The sequence below is a fragment of the Jaculus jaculus genome, chromosome 2, assembly GCF_020740685.1.
Source record: "Jaculus jaculus isolate mJacJac1 chromosome 2, mJacJac1.mat.Y.cur, whole genome shotgun sequence".
NCBI lineage: Eukaryota > Metazoa > Chordata > Mammalia > Rodentia > Dipodidae > Jaculus > Jaculus jaculus.
The window spans coordinates 67,653,488-67,678,787 of NC_059103.1; the positions used below are offsets into that span (position 1 = coordinate 67,653,488).

The window sequence follows — 25,300 nt, forward strand, 5'->3', positions numbered from 1 at the left end:
GCAGTTGCCTTTTCATTGCTGGCATAAAGCTCCCAACCAATAGCAGCTGATGAAAAGAACGTATTTCTTTTGGCTTACAGTTTCAAGGAGAAGTTCCATGATGGCAGGGGAAAGATGGTAGAGCAGAGGCTGGACATCACCTCCTTGCCAAAATCAGGTCGACAGCAGCAGCAGTAGAGTCAGTCAAGCTAGCAAAGGGAGCTTGTTATAACACCATTAAGCCCACCTCCAACAACATCTCTCCTTCAGCAAGGCTCCCCCTTCTCAATTGCTATCAGCTGGGACCAAGCATTCAAAATACATAAGTTTGTGAAGGCCATCTAATCAAACCACCAAACCTCTCCTCCTAGATAACTAGATTTACCAAATAAGAACACATGATCCATTGAATTTTAATTTCTGGTAAAGAAATATAATACTTTAGTATAAATATACCCCTATATTTTGAATAAAATACTTATATCAAAAAGTTATTTTGCTTAAAAAGTTTCTTACCTGATATTCTGATTTAACTGGCATCCTAAATGTTATTTGGCAACCCTGGGCACTTGGATTTGAGGGGCTGAGGATCTTAAGTTCTGGATCGTCTCTTGTGAATAGAAAGACATATCAGAAAAGCAATTCTAGTGCAGGTGAGGTGTCCCATGTGAGCAATTTATACCCATAATCATTTTCTCTGTCTCTCTCCCCTGTCTCTCCTGTTCCTCCCCTTTTCCCTCTGCCCATCTTTGAAGACAGGTTCTTAGTATGGTATGTAATTGAGATTAGCTTTGAACTCACTCTGTAGCCCAGGCTAGCTATCATTCCTTATATGTAGATTTTTGGCTAAAGCCATGAGACAATTTCTATAACCACATTCAAATCCTGACTTTACTACTGACCTACCCTAGTGATTCCAGGTTGGTTGAGTGGTTGGATGGTTAGTTACAGTGCCTCAATTTCCTCAAACATAAAATTTAGAAAATAATATTCTCCTTTTGTGTTGAGACTGTTTAAAGAGACTATGGCTATTACGTGGTGAGCACCAACACCAGCAGATTATATATGCCCAACAAACAAGCCATTGCTATTGTTTGAATATAGTTAGCTTTTAAAGCACACTGAATTTCAGGTGGAAGCCTGTCTCCTACTCATTCACAAGGCCATGAAGCTTATTAGCACCTGTCACACTCTTTCTAATTCTTCACATCCTTGGCTGAGAGTCTGCTTCTGTGACATAAAATCACATACCAAAGACAGCAAGCTTGATTGAAGCCTCATTTCTAGGAAAACCAAAGTCTTAAGCATTTTTACCAACTAATTTATTCTAAATAGTACTTGAAACCATGTAGGGTCATCCCTTAGTACCTGCAATGGTTGATTCCATGACCTCTACAGATAAGATTCTTACAGAAAATAGTATTTGCATGAAATTTATACATGTCTTCCAGTGTGCTTTAAATCATCTCTAGATTGTTTAAATACCCAGTACAATGGAACAGTTGTATGAAGAATGTTACACTATACTGTTAAGGAAATAATGACAAGAAATATGTCTGTATATGTTCAGTACAGATGAAAGTTTAACTTTTTACAGTTCATATTGTTATCGTTACTAAGTTTTACAAATTAATGTGATTCACCATGACATTTTCACACCTGAATATATTATACATTGGTATATTGTATATCTTGCATTACTCAACTCCATCCCCCATCTCTTCTTTGTCCCCAGCTCGCCCCCTTCTACTTCTTCAATATTTTGATACACACATGATTGAACTCATGGATGTACAGCCACACATATGAAATGCTGACATACGCATTATGGTCAAAAAATGCATTTAACATAAGACATGAGGAAACTTTTGAAAGGATAAACAACCCAATTTTGAGAATATAATGACAAAAAAAAGAAAGGAAATGGAAGCACTTGGTCCTATGCTATATTTTCAGAGGAACTCAGAGATGTCTGTATTCTGGTCAGGAGCTTTGTGGAAATAGCACTAAACTCATAGTCATCCAGAAAGGGTTCAAACGACACCAACTCTGCTTATAAATCATGACATGGGGAAATGTGAATCCCTATTTTGGTTGCTCATGCCTGAAATGGGGACACCAATGAAAAGTAGAAATGCACCAAGCATCTTGAAAGCTCAGTAAGTTGAGAAAATATCAAAAGCAGTCATAGAACAAGTGCTTTGAACATTGGGGCGGCAGCTAATCACGTGTACTTGTGTTTTGGTCTATGTGTGTGAGTGTGTGAGCCACAGTGCTCACAGGAGCCCGTGTGCACTGTGTGACAACTGGCTCAATCCATCCATGACAGAAAGGGCTCCTAGGATGCAAGACTTACCTTGTTAAAACTAGAAGAGTCTGGCTGGGGATGTTGCCCATGTGGCAGAGTGCTTACCTAGCATGCATGAATTACTGTATTCACCTCCCCTAGTACCCCATAAGTCAGACATGGCAGCATGCACTCAGGAAGTAGAGGCAGGAGGATCAGAATTTTAAGGCTGACCTCGAGTTATATAGTGAGTTTGAGGCCACCTTATGCTTTATGAGACGCTGCCTAAAAAAAGAAAAAAAAAGTAGTTTTCAGCTGGAGAGATGTCTTAGAGGTTAAGGCATTTGCCTGCAAAGCCAAAGGACCCAGGTGTGATTCCCCAGGACTCATGTTAGTCAGATGCACAAGAGGGCGCATGCATCTGGAGTTCTTTTGCAGTGGCTAGAGGCCCTGGTATGCCCATTCTTTTTTTCTCTCTCCCCTTTTCTCTGTCAAATAAATAATTTTTAAAAAGAAGTCTTGAAGCCAGACATGGTGGTGCAAGCCTTTAATCCCAGCTCTCAGGAGGCAGAGATAGGAGGATCACCTTGAGTTCAAGGCCAGCCTAAGACTACATTGTGAATTCTGTATCACCTTGGACTAGAGGAGACCCTACCTTGAAAAACCAAAAGGGAAAAAAAGTCTTGGGCAAACTGGGATAAACTGGTCATCCATTTACTGTGTGCAAATTGTTTTATGTACAGTAGCTGTTTAAATCTTCCAACAGACCTTGAGAGGTGAGTACTCCATTCCCCTAAATGGTATCAAATTTGTACATAAGCTGGGGCATTCTTTGGAGAGATAGCAATGACTTGCTCAAGCTGAACTACTAATTAATGAGAAGAGCAGGATCTGAGACTACTTCAACTCTAGATCCCAAGAACTCAGCCACCAGCCTATGTGCCTTCAGACCTCTGCGAGGTCATGGCTCTGATTCATTGTTAAACACCTTGTCATTCTCCTTTCTGTCACTTTACACTTCCTGATGCTCAGCTGAGCCTCTGACAAAGGGAGCCAGCCAGAAGCACAGGCAGCTAGGTCAAGCCCAGTCTTGTACTTAGGCAAAGAAGAGGCCCCTTCTTGTCTTAGCAACAGACGCTGATGCCTGACTACCTACCCCAGGGCCCCAGATACGAGCCATGCGCTTAGTGGCTCAGTGTTAGAACTGCTTTGGGAAGAAGGAGAATAGTCCAGGCTTCCAGGGGTATTATATGGAGAATCCTTTTTTGTATTAGTATGTAACTGTGCTTTAATTTTGTCTTCTACAGAGACCTTGATGTGTCCCATGAAGTTCCAAGAGAAGACTAACTCAAGGGAAAGAAAGAAAAAAAAAAAGCCTAGAAGACAGAGCAGACTCCAGCATAAGCCCAAAGCTACTTCTTCCTTCTGTGCCTTCTCTTTCTCTTCTTCCTACCAGGGAGCTAGCTCCTCAGGAGACTGAAGTCTGTGACCTCAGTGAGTTCTGTGAATAGAGCTTCTGGAAAGTCTGCAAAGTTCCACTGCCGATGTCATTCCTATTATGTGATAAAGGAACTGTGAGTTTCAGAGTAGCTGGATAGGAGAGACTCATTCCCGGAGAACAGAGAGCTCTTGATTCATTTTGTAAATAGGTAGAATTAGACTGGATTCCACAAGCAACATGGACTGCTCAACTCCAAAGGTAGGTTGACATTTAAGGTCTGTTTTTTTATTGACTTGTATTTTCAACATGTAGGAAATCTGAGAGTATATGAGAAGAGGGATATTTTGCTCATAGGCCAATAGACATATTAGAGTCTTTTGACCTAGCAAGTATGTTGATCACGTTTTTGTGATGCATGCTTTGAAATAGGTTTCTGCTGAATTAGTTTTGTGGAGATATTCTAGTTTGACTGTAAAGGCTTTAGAAACAAAAACCTGTTGTCCATGTTCCATTAAGACCATATCTCCCAATAGACAGATCCTGATTCTGACTGCACATCCCTGTGCAAGATGGCATATCTTACCAAAATGGTGTTGCTGGGCATGGTGGCATATGCTGTACTCCTGTAGCACTTAGGAGGCTAAGACAGAGCATCATGAGATTGAGACCAGCCTAGCCTACATAACAAGACCCTGCCTTGTTATTTTCAAGCAGAGCAAGAGTTCATTCAAAGTGAAAGTATGAAGTAGAGAAATACAGAGAGTAGAGAGGATCCAGAAACCAGAATCCTAAGACCCTGTCTTACCAAACCAAAAGGAAATAAACAAATGAACTTCTCCAATGTATTACTTCTACAAAACCAGGATATCAGCATCATTTTTATTTTTTATTTGTTATTTTTTTAGAGAGACAGAGAGAGAGAGAGACAGAGAGACAGAGGGAGAGAGAGAGAATTGGCATGCTAGGGCCTCAGCCACTGCAATTGGACTCCAGACACTTGCACCACCTCGCGACCATGTGTAACCTTGCGCTTGCCTCACCTTTGTGTGTCTTTGTGGGATCTGGAGTGTCAAACATGGGTCCTTAGGCTTCACAGGCAAGTGCCCTAACTACTAAGCCATCTCTCCAGTCCCTTTTTATTTTTTAAAAATATTTTATTTATTTATTTCCTTAAGAGAAAGGAGAAAAAGAGCGAGGGGGGAGAGAATGGGTGTACCAAGGCATCTAGCCACTGCAAATGGACTCCATAAATATGCACCACCTTGTACATCTGGGTTATGTCGATCCTAGGGAATTGAACCTGGGTCCTTAGACTTCACAGGCAAGTGTTTTAACTGCTAAGCCATCTCTCCAGCCCCAGAATCTTGCTTATAAGAACTATGACTCATCAGGTTGCCATCTGATGCACCGAGAGGAGCAGTCAAAATAAAAAGTTTATAAAATTAGATTGGTAATGATCTATCCAAGCCCATGCTCTGAAATGAAAACTCCCTGTAATTTACCAAATAAGAAACTCAAACACTAATATTTTTACAAACCATTTTACATAGCTACGTAGTTGTTACAAAAATTTCTAACTTCCTTATCTCCAGAGTACCACAGAGAATTCTTAGCAGATGTGGTGAAGAAAACTCTCCTTGAACTGATTTCTAGATGTTCTGGCCTTGTATCTGTTCCATGCATTCCTGTCCCAAGGACTCAGATGTTCACTGCCATCAGCTTATTTATGACTCTTTGTGGACAACCTTAGCCTATGCCCATGGAGTACCTCAAAGCTTAATTTGGACTTACAGTGGTCTTGTCACTCCTTGGTCTGTTTTGCAAAATACTTAAAGTTCATGTTCTTCATTATCTCAAGAATGGCTTATCTATTTGTGTGATATGGTATCTCTGTTTTCTGCTGATGGACATTCTGAAATTGAATCAACTGCAACAAGTCCAGGTTGGATTAAGAGTTCACCCTAATGTCATTGGAACTCTGTCTTTCTTCTTCTGATGACTCTATTTTCCTCTATATTAGCTTAATCCAAGGCATACTTCCTCTACAAGAGACAAAGATAACTGTTGGAAATCTAGACATGCATAGCCTCACCGTTTGTGACTGACACAAATGGAAAATAGAGTGTCATTCTCAATATCTTTGGCAAGAAGTGTGAAGGCAATTCTCACTTGGTTGCTTTAGATATGCTACACCTGAGCCAACCATCATGTATCAGGTCTGTGTTTCATGCTTGGAGCTAGGGCCTTGGGATGAGCCATATTGCACAAGATGGACTGTAGTTGGAATCAAGTCAGTTATGCGCTCCAGGATTATATCCTGTTTCTTTTGGTGAGAGGAGTAATTTCCCAGTTGGTACTGAAATCAGGTTTACTCACACCAAGCAGAAATATGAATGCCAAGACACCACCCAAATAATGTTAGCATCCTTTCTGGCTGCACAAGGTTGGGGCTTTTTGGTTATAATGTCTTATTCCTACTCTTTTTAACTTACTCAAGATGTTCCAGTTTTGTGATGTTTGCTTGTTGTTCTTTTAATGAAGATTTTTATTTGAAACAGATGTAAAATCTAGGCCAAGATTTTCACTGACCACAAATTCTTCCTTGCAAAGACACAATGCAGACAGCTCTATCTCTGCACTGATATAGATCTTACCTGGAATCCTGAAAGAAATAATGAACTACTTCATGCTCTTGAAAGCACTATTGCCAGAATCTTCTTTGGATGGTATAGTACCTGCTGTGGTTGATGAGGTTCTTTCCAGTTGACGCTGGGAGTTTTCCATTTCATTCCCCTCAAATCAGTCAGAGCTGGAATTAATTTCAGTAGTGGGAAAGAGAATTCTTAAGAGATGATCCATCAATTCTCAGGTCCTTGAGATTGAGGTAAGGAAAATAAAAGGCAGAGGCCTTGACTGAGATCAACATATGATGGCAGGTGTGGTAACTCACTCCTTTAATCCTAGTACTGATAGGAGGATCACTGTGAGTTCGAGGCCAGCCAGGGCAACAGAATGAGTTTCAGGTCAGCCTCAGCTAAATTGAGACCATGTTCAGAAATAAACACAAAACAGAAAAGGAAGTAAATCAACATGTTCAAGCTGGTCCACACCTACAGTGCTAGCAGTGAAGCTGAGACAAGAAGATCTGAGGCCTTGCCTTAAAAATCAATCAATCAACAATAAATAAAAATAAAACAGGGCTGGGGACATGGCTTAGGGGTTATGGCGCTTGCCTGCAAAGCCTAAGGACCCAGGTTTGATTTTCCCATTACCCACAAGTGCCAGGTGCACAAGTTGGCACATGCATCTGGAGTTTGTTTGCAGTGACCAGAAGCCTTGGCCAGCCCATTTTCTCTCTTTTGCTCTCTCTTTCTCTCTCATAAATAAATAAAACATTTTTAAAAATATAAAAATAAAAATAAATCTACATAGTAAGTTTTATAAGATGAAAACTACGTTGGTCATTGGTTCTCAAACATATCACATTTGAGGAAGGGCTGAAGCACCCCAACTTTGAATAAAATACTCATTGGTGAACCTAATATGCTACCAGTTTTAATAATCACTAAATTAAGCCATGAGATCAGTGAACCCATGCTGTGCTTTCAAAGATCCCAAGCTCAGTGTATGTCTTTATAAGTTTGCCTGATTTCATTTAATTTTAGAGCACAACTTTCCTAAAGTAATTTGTTATATAAGTGACACTTACCGTTTCTGAATTAGTGGGTGCAGTGATGTGCATTTAAAAGTCACTGGGGTGCCAGTCACTCTGGACCTTGGCTTCATAAACAAGAATAAGGGCACAAGGGCTGAAGAAATGGATTAGCAGTTAAGGTGCTTGCCTGCAAAACCTTAGGACCCAGGTCTGATTCCCCAGCACCCACATAAGCCAGATGCACCAAGTGGAGCATGTGTCTGGAGTTGGTTTGCAGTGGCTGGAAGCCTTAGTGCACACATTCTTTCTTCTTTCCTCTCGCTCTCTCCCTCTGTGCTTGCAAATAAATAAAATATTAAAAAAAGAATAAGGACACAAAAAAAATCTCTTAAGGTTGCGGTCTCTGGCACATAATCACCTGGATTGTGGATGGATATTCTTGATATTGTTGTTATTTTCTGAGGCAAGTGCTTCAGGGGAGGTTAACTTGGGTTGTCAGAGAGGGGTTGGTTTGGCCATGATGGGGACATTGCTAGTAGTGAATTATACGCCTCTCTTTTACTCTGTACCTCACCATTGACCTTGTGTGGAATCATTTGTAGACCCAAGAAAATGAAATCCTACAAAAATGCCTTGCTTTACACAAGAACTAATTCCAAAGTCATGGTGTGGGGTTAAAATCAGAACTTGATCATGGAAAATGTTAATAAAAATTTAAAAAAAAAATCAGAACTTGAGAATCCTTCAAACTGTCTCTAAAGGAAAAAATAACTCATAGTGCCTGTCCATAAATCCAGCAGGTTCTCCTTCACTGTTGGAGCAAATTGCATTGTCTCCAGCACAGCCCTATAGGCTGTCTATGATGAAGTTGTCTTGCATCGTGGCAAGTCTTGAAACAAGTCACCTATGATTATATTCAATGCTGCAGTCACTTTCACTTGTGTCTGGGACAGGATAGGTTCTTGGGAACTGAGGGTTACTGTGGGAGACACTAGCCCATGGCCACCTGACCTGAGCATACACTCCCTTACAGAATGGTGGACCACACTTTATCTTAAAGAATGCAGAGAGTAGCTTGTTTTTTGTTAAAGACATAAGTAAATCGACTTCTTGAATAATATTTTATTTGGAACTTTGCATATGTAAAACGTAAGAGTCAATTTTTAAAACTTACTCCGTTTTAACTGTACTAGACAGACTGGTGAGTAAAAAAGAAAACATATATGATGGATGGAGGGGAACTGGACAGTATGATGTACTTAAAGCTTCTCCTGGGGACGTCTGCAGTTCCTGGGTACCTCAAAGGCCTGGAAACCTCTCCTAATTCCTAAAGAGTGGCTTTGTTTCCATTTCCCACAGCTTGACAAAAGTCATTCATTACATCACATGAGCCACTGTCAGACACGACCAGAGCTACCCCCTCTGCCTGTGTCTGCAAGTGAGGAGCCATCTGAACTCTACCAGGTAATTAATTGCCCCTGGCTGCCAGCTCTTCTGAGTGACAAGGTATAGAGTACACCTGCCTCTCTAGGTATTCAGAGGGTGCTTGAAGGTCAATCAGTAAGCCTTGACAAGTGGAATTCTAAGCTTTAGTGATTTTGTCTAGAAAAGGCTGTAGCAGTATGAGAAAGTATGCACTTGTATAAAGTTGACCATGAGTCTGGCCTTCCTGCTTACTCACTGTGTTATTGAAGTTCTCTGAACATCTGCATCTTCACTTACAAAGGATGGGTATCCATCCCTAGAACCGTGTGCATTAGGAAGAAAAGCATGAGGTATAAGTCACCTGGCTATCAGGTACTGAGTGCTAACTGCCTTCCTTGTTGTCAGAGCTGTCACAGAGGGCAGAGAAGCACAGTTGATGTACATGCAGAAAGTATGTGTCAGAAGGTAGACCATAACATGAGGCATGGAAAAATTCCATCTCAGTGGGAGTAGAGCTAACGCTGCCAGGTCTGTCTCTGATTGGGTTGCTCTTTGTGTTTCCTGTCTTATAGACCGTCATGTCACACAGCTTCTATCCACCCCTCATGCAACACACATCGTGGACTCTGGCCGTACCCTTCAAAGAACAGTGCCACCACCGTGGACCCAGTGACTCCATTGGCAACAACTACTCCTTGATGGCCCAAGACATGAAGCTGAAAGACCTGCTGAAGGTCTACCAGCCAGTCACCGGCACTGTCCCTAGGGAGAAGACTAGTCAGAAGCAGCCATTAGGTACTTGTGGCCATGTGCCATATTTTGTGCAGGATGGAGCTGTGGCGTGAAATGTCTGGGTTCTCATTCCTGGCTCTGATTCTTGGTGTACTAACCATGAATAATAGCTTCATATAATCTCACTCTGCCCATCCTGTAAGGTGGAATTTATTGCCAAAACTAACATTTATGGATTGCTTGCCCATGCCAACCACAGTTCATGTAATTGTGCTATTGATGGCTGCAAATTACCACAAGATATTGTAGCTTAAAGCAAGCCCTGTTTATATCTTGCAGTTCTTGTGGGTCAGTAAGCTGGGTATGGCTTATAGGAGCAGTTCTGGCTCCTTGTCTCTCACAAGCATGCAGTATAGGTGTCAACCAAGGCCATAGTTATCAAAAGGCAACTGGGAAAGGATGCTCTATCAAGCTCATGCATATCCTCGGGTTCTTGCTGACTGTTCACCACATTCATCACTTTCTTGCCATATGATGTCATGGACAGCTCATGACATGGTTTCTGACTTTCACTAGAGTCAGTGAAGGAGAGAGCAAGACAGTGCTAGCATGTCAGAAAACTGCAGTATTCTTTTTGTTTTGTTTTGTTTTGTCTATTTTTTTTATTTTTTTTTAAATTTAATTTATTAGTTTTCTTTTCAGTAAATATAGGCAGTTTGGTACCATTATTTAGGCTCATCTGTGATCTACCCCTTCCCATTAGACCCTCCTTGTTAATGAAAATGGGTCGTGCATTGTGGAGTTAGCCCCCAGTTATTGGTATGATAAATGTCTCTGCAAATCAGCTGACCAAGATCTGTCCAAGCAACACATTGTTTAACCTAATTTTTTTTGGTTTTTTGAGGTAAGGTCTCACTCTAGCCCAGGCTGGCCTGTAACTCACTCTGGAGTCTCAGAGTGGCCTTGAACTCAGTGATCCACCTACCTCTGCCTTCCAAGTGCTGGGATTAAAGGCATGAGCCACCATACCTGGCAAGTATTCTTTCTGAAATTAACCTTGGAACTGACATGTACATACTACCATTGTTATCATGTTCTGTTTGTTATTTAGTTTTGTAGTCCACCTCACACCCAAAAGCATGCCGGGAAGCAGCGATCATGAGAGGCCATTTTGGAAGCTGCTTACTACATTTTAGTATAGGTATTAAGTTATTTTATCCCAACACATGTACATATATCTGCTTATAGATATTTCCTAGAAATTTTTGTTTTCTGTACTTTGGAGTTATTCAATATGTTCTGTATCCAACTCTCAAAATCTCCATTTTTCTCTCTTGATATTGAAATCGATTCTTCAGTCATTATCTTTGAATTCACTAAGTTTCTCTTCAACTCTGTCCACTAATGAGCTTGCCATGTCTAATACTGTTTTTGTTTGGATGATAATATCTTTCTATTTTCAATTTTTCTAACGGTCCCATCTGATTTTCCCAGTTTCTTTTTCTGTTCTTACAACCACAGCCTTTTCAGTATATTTTGTTGTTGCTGCTAACTTATGCAGCTCAACAATGTTACTTAGGTTTGATGCTAATAACATGTGTTTTAGTCAGCTCTCTGTTGCTGGGACAAATATCCACCCAGACACAGCTGATGGTGAAGGAAGGGGTTTATTTCAGGATTACAGTGTCCAAGGAAACATCAACAATGGCAGAAGAAGCTGGCTGCCTTTCACAGATCCAACCAGAGAGAAACAACTGCAGCAAACAAACACAAACAGCCTAGACTCAAACTGCTGTCTCCACACATTTGGGTTGGAATGCAGATCCACCCTAAAACACACCAAAGCTGAACTCCAAGATCCACCCCAGTGACCTCTTTTCCTCAGTAGGGCTTCATCCACTGGAGCTCAAAATTCAAGCCTGAATCTATGGGTCCATATATTCAAACTACCATACCATGTTTCTTGTTTGAGTCTCCTTGAGCTTTCGTAACAAAGTGCCATACCTTACAAACAGTTAATCACAGTTCTAGGGGCTGGAAAGTCTGCAGTCAAGGTACCAGCTGTCTCAGTATATGCAGGGGTTCTCATTCTGGTTCAGAAATGGCTGTATGCTTCCTGTGTTCTGATATTTTGGATGAGATCAAGGAATCTCTTAGGTGTTTCTTATAAGGGCACTAACCCCTAAAGACTCCACCTCCAAATGGAATTATTTTTAAATTATTGATTTACTTATTTAAGAGGGAGAGAGAAAGAGACAGACTGATACAGAAGGGGCATGCCAGGGCCTCCAGCCACTGCAAATGAACTCCGGACACATGGGTCACCTTGTACACCTGGCTTACGTGGGTCCTGGGGAATCAAACCTGAGTCCTTACGCTTTGTAGGCAAGTGCTATAACCAGTAAACCATCTCTTCAGCCCCCCAAATGCCATGATTTTTAATTTCAGAAATATTCAGTCATTTATTTAATACATTTCCTGAATCATAATTTGAAGATTACATTCCCCATGTTGTATTTCTAAAATTGTTGGTATCAGTGAATAACAGATATTAGCTCTTCCCATATTTAGTTGCCTCAAGAATTCTCAGCCAGCCAGCCTTTGAACATAAAAGACAAAAACTGCTAAGTATCTGTTATTCAGTTTCTTGCTTGAGTTGATTTTCTCTTGTTATTCACTAAGGGATATTTGTATTTGAAGGATTTTAAACATTTATGTTGGACAACATTGATATTGCTGTATTGTTTCCATTTTGCAAATCCTTTGATTGTTAAATTCATTGGCTATTCTGCCTATGTTGTGTTTTTCTCTACATTTTGCTTCATCCTCCCAGTTTTATTGACTTATCATTCCTATATAGTAAAACATACAGATCTTAAATTTTGAGCTCTATGAGTCTGGAAAATTATCTATAACATAGGATCTAAACAAGTTATAGAGCACATACTACAGAAAATTTCCTTGTGCCTCCATATCAAATCTCTCCTGACCCTACACCTCACGATAGCTCCTGGTTTCTTTGATCACAGATAAATATTTTTGTTCTTATGTTTGAATATATCTCGTGTGTGTGTGTGTGTGTGTGTGTGTGTGTGTGTGTGTGTCTGTAAGTATGTATATGGTCTTGATGTGCCTTCCTGTCTTAATCTACCCTTTAAAAACAGCAGTTCTAGCTGGGCGTGGTGGTGCATGCCTTTAATCCCAGCTTTTGGGAAGCAGAGGTAGGAGGATTACCATGAACTCAAGGCCACCCTGAGACTACAGAGTGAATTCCAGGTCAGCCTGGACTAGAGTAAGACCCTACCTCAGAAAACAAAAAACAAAACAAACAAACAAACAAAACAAAAACAGCAGTTTTAGGTATTTGAAAACCAGGGCCTCACACATGCTGGACAAGCATTCTTCCACTGAACTAAATCCCTGCCCATTGTATTTTTAATTTTGAGACAAGGTCTCTTTAAGTTACTCAGGTTGGCCTTGAACTTGAAGTCGTTTCATCTCAGCTTCCCTAATAAGTGGTATGTGCTGGAGCCACCAGGTCCAGCTTAGCTCTTTTATTTTATTTTATTTTTCATATACTTCCATTTGTCCTCTCAGAGCGCTAAGTCTCATCCTGATGTCTTGTGACTTCTATCCTAGGGTGATAGTTAACTATCATATAGACCTGCTCCCTGAAGCAGTGTAAGGGTTGATCTAGCTGTCATCAGCCTTTCTGTGCCATCTCTAGCCACCATAGGAATTGAGGACATGTGATTTATCTACATCACAGCACCCCTACCTTTCAGCTTTACTCTACTTCTGAAGCCTGGTTCTAGTTCCCCATAGCATGCCCTGCCCTGGATCAAATTCATACCTGTTCTGAACTTAGAAGGCAAGTTTGCAATTTTTACTTTCCACTCTGTTTATTTCTGTCTCATTCAAAAGGCCATCTTCTTTAAAATTTTTTGACAATATTAGACATGTATATATTGTGTTTTGAACATGTATACCATTACCCTCCCTCACCCCCCTCCCACTCTTGCTTAACCCCTTCTTCCCACCACTTACAAGTGGGTACATTGCTGAAGAGAATGACTCTTTCCCAGCAGCCATCATCTGCTCCCACAGAGGGCTGACTGGCCCTATCTTGTCCCGGTCTTGTGCAGGTAACCACAGCTGTTGTGAGTTCATGTATGTAATGGCCATGTCATGTCCTGATGACAGAGTTCCCCAGCACTACTCCTCATCTTCCAGTTCTTGACATTTTTTTCTGTCTCCTTTTCCATGATGTTTCCTGAGCCTTGTAGTGGATAATAGATGACCTGTGTAGAGCTGAGCACCCAACAGTCACTTATTTTTAGCATTTTGATGAGCTGTTGTGCAATAACCCCTACCTACTGGTGGGGGGAGAGTTTTTCTGACAAAAGTTGAGAGCAGAGCTAATCTGGGTATAAACATAATGCAGTTTAACAATACATCCAGTGACCAAAATAACAAGAGTACGTTCCCCATGGGGTTTTTATGACCTCCCTAGCTATGGGCTTCTGACCAAGCTTATAGTTCCAGGCATGAATTCCCTCCTGTGTATCAGGTCTGAAATCAATTCAGAAAGCAGTTGGCTACCCCCATTAACAGTCATGCCATTGTTTGTACAGTGGGTGTATCTTGCCTGGCAGGTGGGTAGTATTGGATGTAGGGTCCACCACTAGGTGAGACCATTGATGACTTCTCTTGCTCAACATCCTTCATAACACCTTCCATCTTTATTTCTCTAAATCCTTCAGTCAAATGCTGTAGGGGAAGACCATCTTCTTAAGCAATGCATTTTTTTTCAGTGTATTTTGTTTGATGGTATTGTATATATTTGAAAAACTCAAAAAACAATGAATTCAGAATACATTTTAACTGGGAATCTCAATTCTCTTGATTCCCTTAAACTACCAGTTTTATATCAATGTGTATTTAATATTTTTCTGTACTTATTGTCTTCCAACTCTAGAATAGAATGTTTAGGAAAGTCATGCTACCTAGTTAAAATTTACTAAAGTTGTTTTATGTCAGTTATTCAATTTATCTGTGGCTACCTTCTACTTGTTGCAAGCAATAATGTATTTTTCTATTAGCAAGCATTGTATACTTGTTAAAGAGAATACTGGCTTTTTATTTGTGATCTTCATATGTTCTTCTTTGAAAAATAAATTCACTAAGTTTATAAGTCTGAGTGTATTTTCAGATAAATATTAAATATTAATGCAACAAATGCTTGGAAAAGATGGAACGTACCCTGTTTGGGAAGCAAATTGAGGAGGGATTTACTCACCCGACTTTAGAGCTGGACAGCTCCGAGTCAAGGTGTGACTAAAACCACTTCTATAGGGCTAAGGAGGCCAGCGAAGCGCACGTCACCTGCCTCATGCCACCGCACCATGCCCACTTGTGCCACCATGTCATATCCTTAGCGCACTCCTAAACTATACCCAAGAGTCTCATCCCTACGGACAGAGAATGGCCCAGGGACACTGTTCATCGCTGATGTTTTTCTTCTCCACTCAACAGCTAAAACCTCATCAGAGCCCAGCAGAAAGAAAATGAAATTTTCCTTCAGAAACAAAGAGGATCCTAGCGGGTAAGGTGTCATTGTGGGTAACAGGTAATGGAGGGAACCCAGCTGAACCAAAGCAGCTCTGATCTCATTAAACAAACAACTGCTACTTGGCTTCAAAGCATTCCCAGATATCTAGTAGCTCATGGGGTTTTCTCCACCAATTTTTAAGGCTCTGAACAAAAATAGATTAACCAGATAATATGCGTGTGAAGTGTTGCATGATTGGGGTTGTCTTTAAGGTGCACTAATCAGATATAATGGGATGACACAAAGGAGAAGGGCTTCCTCAACTTGCAGACGGGTAGGTCTGACACCACAGTGTCTCTTGAGAAGCTCCAGGGGCCGAACTGTGTGTACTTTGCAGGACCTGCTTGACTTGTACCGCCTCAACCTGCTCACGCATGAGGAATGATGCAGACAGATCTGCGATCTTCCCAGGAAGCAGGCCGATGAGCCCTGAGCAGCAGATGGATGTGATGCTGCGGCAGGAGATGGAAATTGAAAGCAAAGAGAAAAAACCATCTGAATTAGACCTGGAGGTACATCCCTCCCACCCCCTGCTAAATTATTCTTGGCATCTGAGTGATGCACACTGGTGTGTGGCAGAGTCACTTGGAGAATACTAGAATCTAGACCCTATGACAGAGTTGGGGTATAGCACAGTGGTAGACCACCTGCCCAGTATATATGAAGCCCTGGGTTCTATCCTAGCACCAGTAAAAAGAGTTCAGACTCCATGATGACCACTGAGTGAGGATGAGACTATGTGAGAGAGACAGAGGGAGGGGAGGTGGGCACACACACATACAGAGAGAGAGAGAGATCAATCATAGAAATTGGTGCCTTTGGATCATCTTAGTACATAGTTTGTAAAATGGTGGCCCATAAGCAAAGATGGTCAGATTTTTGCAAAACAAGAAACAGAACACCCAATTAAGTTTGACTTTCTCATAAATAATGAACAGGGAATTTTTTCCCTTATTTTTTTCAAGGTAGGTTTTCACTCTAGCTCAGGCTGATCTGGAATTCACTATGTAGTCTCAGGGTGGCCTCAAACTCATGGCGATCCTCCTACCTCTGCCTCCCGAGTGCTGAGATTAAAGGCGTGCACCACCATGCCCACTGAACAGGGAATTTTTAGTATAAGACTATATCATCATGTCGTATGCTTCTGCTAGTAACCCTATCATAGGCTCAGTGTTGCCTATAGATACGTTTGGAAAATGAGGGAAATGTCACACAAAGTAGATTTCCAATGTTTCTTGGAAAAAAAAAAACTTTATTTGCACTTGTGTATATTGTATGTAGCATGTATGGGCAAGTCAGGGTCTCTTGCCACTGCAAACAAATGTCAGCTTCATGTGCCACTTTTTGTACCTGGCTCTACATAGATGCAGAGGAATCAAACTTGGGCCAACAGGTTTTGCAAGCAGGCGCCTTTAATCTTTGAGCCATCTCCTTAGCTCCTCCAACCTTTCATGAAGAAACTAAAATATTTGAAACTAAGCAGTAGCTTTCTCCCTTAAATAAGAAACATATTCTTCAGCTGGTGTCCATCCTGACCATTCTTGTTCACCTTCTTATAGCCAGCCCACTTTGCTTATGAGCATTACCTTCCTGGTTCCAGATAGATGGTTGAATTTCTAATCTGTTTCTTAAAATATGACTGGTGGTTTGATTCAGGTGTCCCCCATAAACTTAGGTAACCTGAATCCTAGGTTTCCGGCTGATGGAGATTTGGGAATTAACACCCCCAGGAGGCAGTGTATTGTTGGAGGCAGGCTTATGGGTGTTGTAGCTAGCTCTGCCTTGCTAGTGTTCGGCACACTCTCCTGTTGCTATTGTCCACCTTATGTTGGCCAGGGGCTGCTGATATCCACCCTCTGCACATGCCATCGTTTTCCCTTGCCATCACAGAGCTTCCCCTTGAGTCTGTAAGCCAAAGCCAAAATAACCCCCCCCTTTTCCTCCCCAAAGCTGCTTTGAGTCAGGTGATTTCTGCCAGCATTGTGAACCTGACTGCAACAATGACCAGTTTTAGACCAAGTATAGCAGACAGCCTCAGGTTCATTGAGATAAACTTCCAGACCAGGCACAGTGATGGAGAAAGGGATATTTATTGAAGATTACAGAGCCAGGGGAAGTTCCATAATGGCAGAAGAAGCTGGCCTGCTTTCACAGGACCAAACACAGAGAAGCACAAGTCTAAAAGCTACATAGCACAGCACACTTCAGGAACTCTAGCTAGGCACACTTTGCATATCTTTAGGTTGAAATCTCAAACCCACCACCACACCTTAAGATCTTCCCTGTGACATTGCCTCCAGCCAGGTGGCTGCAGATGCAATCTACAAACTAATAAACACTGAATATATTGGGGCCAATCTATTCAAACTACCACACTAAGCATAGGGTTTATACAATAATTAATAATAAAAGCTCACAATGACTAAGTAGGTGTGATTGGCAATATTTCCTCAAGCTCCTTGAATCCATTCAAGACTTTGATGCCATGATGTACTCCCCATGGCTCAGGCATGATTAAGCAACTTGCTCAAGGTTACATAGTAAGAGACAAAGCTATGACCTCAGTCAGATCTCCCTGCTACCAAGTCACTGCCCTTAGCTATGATGCTGGGTGTAGTGATCCCAGAATTCAGGAAATTGAGGCAAGGCAATTGTAAGTTTGAGGCCAGCCTGGGCTGCACAGCAAGACTCTGTCCAGCAACAGCAAATTGTTATACAGGTTTTTGCAAACTTGCCTAAATGTAGGAATTACCACAGGCTCTTAATAAAACCATTTATTGCCCAAGGAAGGCCTGGAAGCCTTCATTTTAGCAAGTCTTACTTGATACCTCCCTATCTAGGTAATATTTATTTATTGACAGAGAGAGCAAAAGAAGCAGAGAGAGAGATGGGGAATGGGTGGGTGCACCAGGGCCTCTAGCCACTGCAAATGAACTCCAGATGCATGTGCCATCTTGTGCATCTGGCTTACATGGGTACTGGGGAATTGTACCTGGGTCCTTAGGCTCTACAGGTAAGCACCTTAACTGCTAAGCCATCTCTCCAGCTCTATCTAGGCTTTTAGTTTTTAAAATAAGAGAAGTTATACAATACAAACTACCTCATGTATATTATCCTGATTTATGATTATTAGACTCAGTCACTTTTACTTTATGATGCTTCAAAAGTGATAGGCATTTAGTTGAAAATACAGACTTTAGGGTTTGAATTTCACCCTCTTCCTGGACTAGCTGTAGTGCTATCCTGCCATTTTTGGCTGTAGAGAGGCACATCTTCCAGGGATGCCACTCACAAGAAGACACAACTGATACTTTCTGGTATACTGTGTTGCTAAGCTGGAGTGTTTGGTAGGTGTGCATTTTCAACTCAGGATATTCGCTGGTCAGCACACCTTTGTATAAACTGCTTCCGTTCAGGCTAGAAAATGTAAGGCAGCCTCTAACTGGACTGTCGGAGCTAGAACTCAAACTCCCAACCCTTCCCGCAGCTACTGTCTCCAACTGAACTACTGGGGCTAGCACTCAAATTCCACAGCCTTCCCACAGCTGGTGCCTCTCACTAGTCTGAAATTATCTCTTTTTAGAGCCACCAGCAGTTTAGAGGCAAATCTTGCATAAATCAAGCCTCCTGAAGTACTTGGTAGCAGAGCATTGAATTTTAGGGGCCATGGGTGAATTGCTGGAGTCTGCTTTAGGGGATTGTCATTCCTCCTCTTTTAGTTGGCCATATACACTGCCTCCACCCAGCATTCCTCACTGCATGGCATCTGAACAGCCTTTCATTACCCTACGCTGAAATCTCTGGGGCTTTGATCGGCTCCCCTGGGGTCATGAGGAAACCTTGCCAGCGACTTTGTTGTGTGCAGTGGATGTGCAGTGACAGGCCCAGAAGACATGGTGCTAGCAAGAGGAGAATGAAGATGGATGCTGATCCCTTCAGCAACGTTGCTGGTGGGGAGAACAGTTTCCCAGTCCTAATCTTTTCTCTTGCTGCTGCTTTGCTTATGGAAGAGATACTATTACTATTTGACCAACGGCATCCGAAAAGACATGATCGCTCCAGAACACGATGAAGTGATGGGCCGGATTGAAAAGCTGATTCCTAAGATGCTGCTGACAAGCCCTGCCCTGGAACCCCTGCAGGATGCACTTAGAGATGAGAAGGAAAATGACTATTATTGCAGCCTCATGAAAAGCATTGGTAAGGCTGGGCTGAGGTAGGCAAGGGAGCTCCTGGATGAGGGACACTGTCTTTCTGTGGAGCCAGCTTTGTTGTTGCTGTCATAAAACACCTGGCAAAATCCCCTGAGAGGAGAATGGTTTCTTTTGGCTCTCAACTCCTGACCAGCTATTAGGCTGCCCAGAAGCAGATCATAGCAAGAGCATGTGTTGAACAAAGCTGCGTGTCTCATGGCACCTGGAAAGCAGAGAGAGTCAGCCTGTGGTAGCAGGTTCTGCCTTTGCATTTCTTCTCTGCAGGCTCCCAGTCTACCACAAGGAGCTGTCCACATTAAAAGAGGGTCTTCCCCAGTTGCTGAGCCACATTCCAGTGTTCTCTGGGAATGTCCTCACAGATAAGCTTTATTAATCTCCTAGACATCTCACAATCCACTTAACAATTGAGACTAACCATCATTCTCACCACCCTAGTTCCATTGACCCTGCCTAATATATCCTCTAACCTATATAATGCAAATACCACCCCACCAACCATCATAATGCCGACACTACCATTAGCTACACTTTAAAGTGCACCCACATAATCTGGGGGCCATGTTAAAAGACAGATTCCAATTCAGTGAATGTGCATCCAGGGCATTACAGAGATTCTGCATTTCAAACAAGTTCTGGGCGACTCAGATGTGATTTGACACAGGGACAGCACTATGCACTGCAAGAGCTCATCCAAAATTTACAACCTGCCTCACATCCTGCCCCTTCTCCAGAGAGCTTTCTTTCTGCACCTCACAGCAGTCCTTCCAATATGTGCATTCATAGAAATTCTTATCTTTACTTTCAATTCATCTTGCCTTGAAATTCTCCTGTGCTTTGAATATTTCCAATTCTGATTTACTGATCTGTTCATATCACTTTAAATTAACCACATCCAGCTGATGTTCCTGCCATGGCATAACTAGCAGTTCCTTGATCAAATCAACTTAAAGGGAAGGCATTTCATCCCCATGCATGCTCGTCCCCCAGCCCCAATGCCCTTACCTCCATGCATGCTCATCCCTCAGTCCCAATGCCCTTACCTCCATGCATGCTCGTCCCCCAGCACCAATGCCCTTACCTCCTTGCATGCTCGTCGCTCTGCCCCAGTGCCCTTACCTCCATGCATGCTCATCCCTCTGCCCCAGTGCCCTTACCTCCATGCATGCTCATCCCTCTGCCCCAGTGCCCTTACCTCCATGCATGCTCGTCCCTCTGTCCCAGTGCCCTTACCTCCATGCATGCTCGTCCCTCTGTCCCAGTGCCCTTACCTCCATGCATGCTCGTCCCTCTGTCCCAGTGCCCTTACCTCCATGCATGCTCATCCCTCTGCCCCAGTGCCCTTACCTCCATGCATGCTCATCCCTCTGCCCCAGTGCCCTTACCTCCATGCATGCTCGTCCCTCTGTCCCAGTGCCCTTACCTCCATGCATGCTCGTCCCTCTGTCCCAGTGCCCTTACCTCCATGCATGCTCGTCCCTCTGTCCCAGTGCCCTTACCTCCATGCATGCTCATCCCTCTACCCCAGTGCCCTTACCTCCATGCATGCTCGTCCCTCTGTCCCAGTGCCCTTACCTCCATGCATGCTCATCCCTCTGTCCCAGTGCTCTTACCTCCATGCATGCTCGTCCCTCTGTCCCAGTGCCCTTACCTCCATGCATGCTCGTCCCTCTGTCCCAGTGCCCTTACCTCCATGCATGCTCGTCCCTCTGTCCCAGTACCCTTACCTCCATGCATGCTCATCCCTCTGTCCCAGTGCCCTTACCTCCATGCATGCTCATCCCTCTGTCCCAGTGTCCTTACCTCCATGCATGCTCATCCCTCTGTCCCAGTGTCCTTACCTCCATGCATGCTCATCCCTCTACCCCAGTGCCCTTACCTCCATGCATGCTCGTCCCTCTGTCCCAGTGCCCTTACCTCCATGCATGCTCATCCCTCTGTCCCAGTGCCCTTACCTCCATGCATGCTCGTCCCTCTGTCCCAGTGCCCTTACCTCCATGCATGCTCGTCCCTCTGTCCCAGTGCCCTTACCTCCATGCATGCTCGTCCCTCTGTCCCAGTGCCCTTACCTCCATGCATGCTCATCCCTCTGTCCCAGTGTCCTTACCTCCATGCATGCTCATCCCTCTGTCCCAGTGCCCTTACCTCCATGCATGCTCATCCCTCTGTCCCAGTGTCCTTACCTCCATGCATGCTCATCCCTCTGTCCCAGTGCCCTTACCTCCATGCATGCTCATCCCTCTGTCCCAGTGTCCTTACCTCCATGCATGCTCATCCCTCTGTCCCAGTGTCCTTACCTCCATGCATGCTCATCCCTCTACCCCAGTGCCCTTACCTCCATGCATGCTCGTCCCTCTGTCCCAGTGCCCTTACCTCCATGCATGCTCATCCCTCTGTCCCAGTGCCCTTACCTCCATGCATGCTCGTCCCTCTGTCCCAGTGCTCTTACCTCCATGCATGCTCGTCCCTCTGTCCCAGTGCCCTTACCTCCATGCATGCTCGTCCCTCTGTCCCAGTGCCCTTACCTCCATGCATGCTCGTCCCTCTGTCCCAGTGCCCTTACCTCCATGCATGCTCGTCCCTCTGTCCCAGTGCCCTTACCTCCATGCATGCTCATCCCTCTGTCCCAGTGCCCTTACCTCCATGCATGCTCGTCCCTCTGTCCCAGTGTCCTTACCTCCATGCATGCTCATCCCTCTGTCCCAGTGCCCTTACCTCCATGCATGCTCATCCCTCTGTCCCAGTGTCCTTACCTCCATGCATGCTCATCCCTCTGTCCCAGTGCCCTTACCTCCATGCATGCTCATCCCTCTGTCCCAGTGTCCTTACCTCCATGCATGCTCATCCCTCTGTCCCAGTGCCCTTACCTCCATGCATGCTCGTCCCTCTGTCCCAGTGCCCTTACCTCCATGCATGCTCATCCCTCTGTCCCAGTGTCCTTACCTCCATGCATGCTCATCCCTCTGTCCCAGTGCCCTTACCTCCATGCATGCTCATCCCTCTGTCCCAGTGTCCTTACCTCCATGCATGCTCGTCCCTCTGTCCCAGTGCTCTTACCTCCATGCATGCTCGTCCCTCTGTCCCAGTGCTCTTACCTCCATGCATGCTCATCCCTCTACCCCAGTGCCCTTACCTCCATGCATGCTCATCCCTCTGTCCCAGTGCCCTTACCTCCATGCATGCTCATCCCTCTGTCCCAGTGCCCTTACCTCCATGCATGCTCATCCCTCTGTCCCAGTGTCCTTACCTCCATGCATGCTCATCCCTCTGTCCCAGTGTCCTTACCTCCATGCATGCTCATCCCTCTACCCCAGTGCCCTTACCTCCATGCATGCTCATCCCTCTGTCCCAGTGCCCTTACCTCCATGCATGCTCATCCCTCTGTCCCAGTGCCCTTACCTCCATGCATGCTCATCCCTCTGTCCCAGTGCTCTTACCTCCATGCATGCTCATCCCTCTGCCCCAGTGCCCTTACCTCCATGCATGGCCGTCCCTCTGTCCCAGTGTCCTTACCTCCATGCATGCTCATCCCTCTGTCCCAGTGCCCTTACCTCCATGCATGCTCGTCCCTCTGTCCCAGTGCCCTTACCTCCATGCATGCTCGTCCCTCTGTCCCAGTGCCCTTACCTCCATGCATGCTCATCCCTCTGTCCCAGTGTCCTTACCTCCATGCATGCTCATCCCTCTGTCCCAGTGTCCTTACCTCCATGCATGCTCATCCCTCTGTCCCAGTGCCCTTACCTCCATGCATGCTCATCCCTCTGTCCCAGTGCCCTTACCTCCATGCATGCTCATCCCTCTGTCCCAGTGTCCTTACCTCCATGCATGCTCATCCCTCTGTCCCAGTGCCCTTACCTCCATGCATGCTCATCCCTCTGTCCCAGTGTCCTTACCTCCATGCATGCTCATCCCTCTGTCCCAGTGCCCTTACCTCCATGCATGCTCATCCCTCTACCCCAGTGCCCTTACCTCCATGCATGCTCATCCCTCTGTCCCAGTGCCCTTACCTCCATGCATGCTCATCCCTCTACCCCAGTGTCCTTACCTCCATGCATGCTCATCCCTCTGCCCCAGTGCCTTTACCTCCATGCATGCTCATCCCTCTGTCCCAGTGCCCTTACCTCCATGCATGCTCGTCCCTCTACCCCAGTGCCCTTACCTCCATGCATGCTCCTCCCTCTGTCCCAGTGCCCTTACCTCCATGCATGCTCGTCCCTCTCTCCCAGTACTCTTACCTCCATGCATGCTCATCGCTCAGTCCCAGTGCCCTTACCTCCATGCATGCTCATCCCTCTGTCCCAGTGCCTTTACCTCCATGCATGCTCATCCCTCTGTCCCAGTGCCCTTACCTCCATGCATGCTCATCCCTCTGTCCTAGTGCCCTTACCTCCATGCATGCTTATCCCTCTCTCCCAGTGCCCTTACCTCCATGCATGCTCATCGCTCAGTCCCAGTGCCCTTACCTCCATGCATGCTCATCCCTCTGTCCCAGTGCCCTTACCTCCATGCATGCTCGTCCCTCTGTCCCAGTGCCCTTACCTCCATGCATGCTCGTCCCTCTGTCCCAGTGTCCTTACCTCCATGCATGCTCGTCCCTCTGTCCCAGTGCCCTTACCTCCATGCATGCTCGTCCCTCTGTCCCAGTGCCCTTACCTCCATGCATGCTCGTCCCTCTGTCCCAGTGCCCTTACCTCCATGCATGCTCGTCCCTCTGTCCCAGTGTCCTTACCTCCATGCATGCTCGTCCCTCTGTCCCAGTGCCCTTACCTCCATGCATGCTCGTCCCTCTGTCCCAGTGCCCTTACCTCCATGCATGCTCGTCCCTCTGTCCCAGTGCCCTTACCTCCATGCATGCTCGTCCCTCTGTCCCAGTGCCCTTACCTCCATGCATGCTCGTCCCTCTGTCCCAGTGCCCTTACCTCCATGCATGCTCGTCCCTGTCTCCCAGTGCCCTTACCTCCATGCATGCTCATCCCTCTGTCCCAGTGCCCTTACCTCCATGCATGCTCGTCCCTCTGTCCCAGTGCCCTTACCTCCATGCATGCTCATCCCTCTGTCCCAGTGTCCTTACCTCCATGCATGCTGGTCCCTCTGTTCCAGTGTCCTTACCTCCATGCATGCTCGTCCCTCTGTCCCAGTGCCCTTACCTCCATGCATGCTCATCCCTCTGTCCCAGTGCCCTTACCTCCATGCATGCTCATCGCTCAGTCCCAGTGCCCTTACCTCCATGCATGCTCGTCCCTCTGTCCCAGTGCCCTTACCTCCATGCATGCTCGTCCCTCTGTCCCAGTGTCCTTACCTCCATGCATGCTCGTCCCTCTACCCCAGTGCCCTTACCTCCATGCATGCTCGTCCCTCTGTCCCAGTGCCCTTACCTCCATGCATGCTCGTCCCTCTGTCCCAGTGTCCTTACCTCCATGCATGCTCGTCCCTCTACCCCAGTGCCCTTACCTCCATGCATGCTCGTCCCTCTACCCCAGTGCCCTTACCTCCATGCATGCTCATCCCTCTGTCCCAGTGCCCTTACCTCCATGCATGCTCCTCCCTCTGTCCCAGTGCTCTTACCTCCATGCATGCTCGTCCCTCTGTCCCAGTGCTCTTACCTCCATGCATGCTCATCGCTCAGTCCCAGTGCCCTTACCTCCATGCATGCTCCTCCCTCTGTCCCAGTGCCCTTACCTCCATGCATGCTCATCCCTCTCTCCCAGTGTCCTTACCTCCATGCATGCTCATCCCTCTGTCCCAGTCCCCTACCTCCATGCATGCTCGTCCCTCTGTCCCAGTGTCCTTACCTCCATGCATGCTTGTCCCTCTGTCCCAGTGTCCTTACCTCCATGCATGCTCGTCCCTCTCTCCCAGTGCCCTTACCTCCATGCATGATCGTCCCTCTGTCCCAGTGCCCTTACCTCCATGCATGCTCATCGCTCAGTCCCAGTGCCCTTACCTCCATGCATGCTCC

General features: G+C 45.1%; 1 protein-coding gene across 1 annotated transcript in view; it reads left to right on the forward strand.

The window, feature by feature from the left end:
* Window positions 1–3,806: 3,806 nt before the first annotated feature.
* Dnah3 (dynein axonemal heavy chain 3) overlaps window positions 3,807–25,300 on the forward strand; it is a 205,173-nt gene continuing 183,679 nt past the window's right edge. The window contains exons 1-6 of the mRNA XM_045143809.1: window positions 3,807–3,965; window positions 8,722–8,826; window positions 9,360–9,588; window positions 15,055–15,124; window positions 15,468–15,642; window positions 19,141–19,330. Of these exons, the coding sequence (XP_044999744.1) occupies window positions 3,945–3,965; window positions 8,722–8,826; window positions 9,360–9,588; window positions 15,055–15,124; window positions 15,468–15,642; window positions 19,141–19,330 (790 nt within the window). The 5' untranslated portion in view covers window positions 3,807–3,944. The remainder of the gene's footprint in view (window positions 3,966–8,721; window positions 8,827–9,359; window positions 9,589–15,054; window positions 15,125–15,467; window positions 15,643–19,140; window positions 19,331–25,300) is intronic.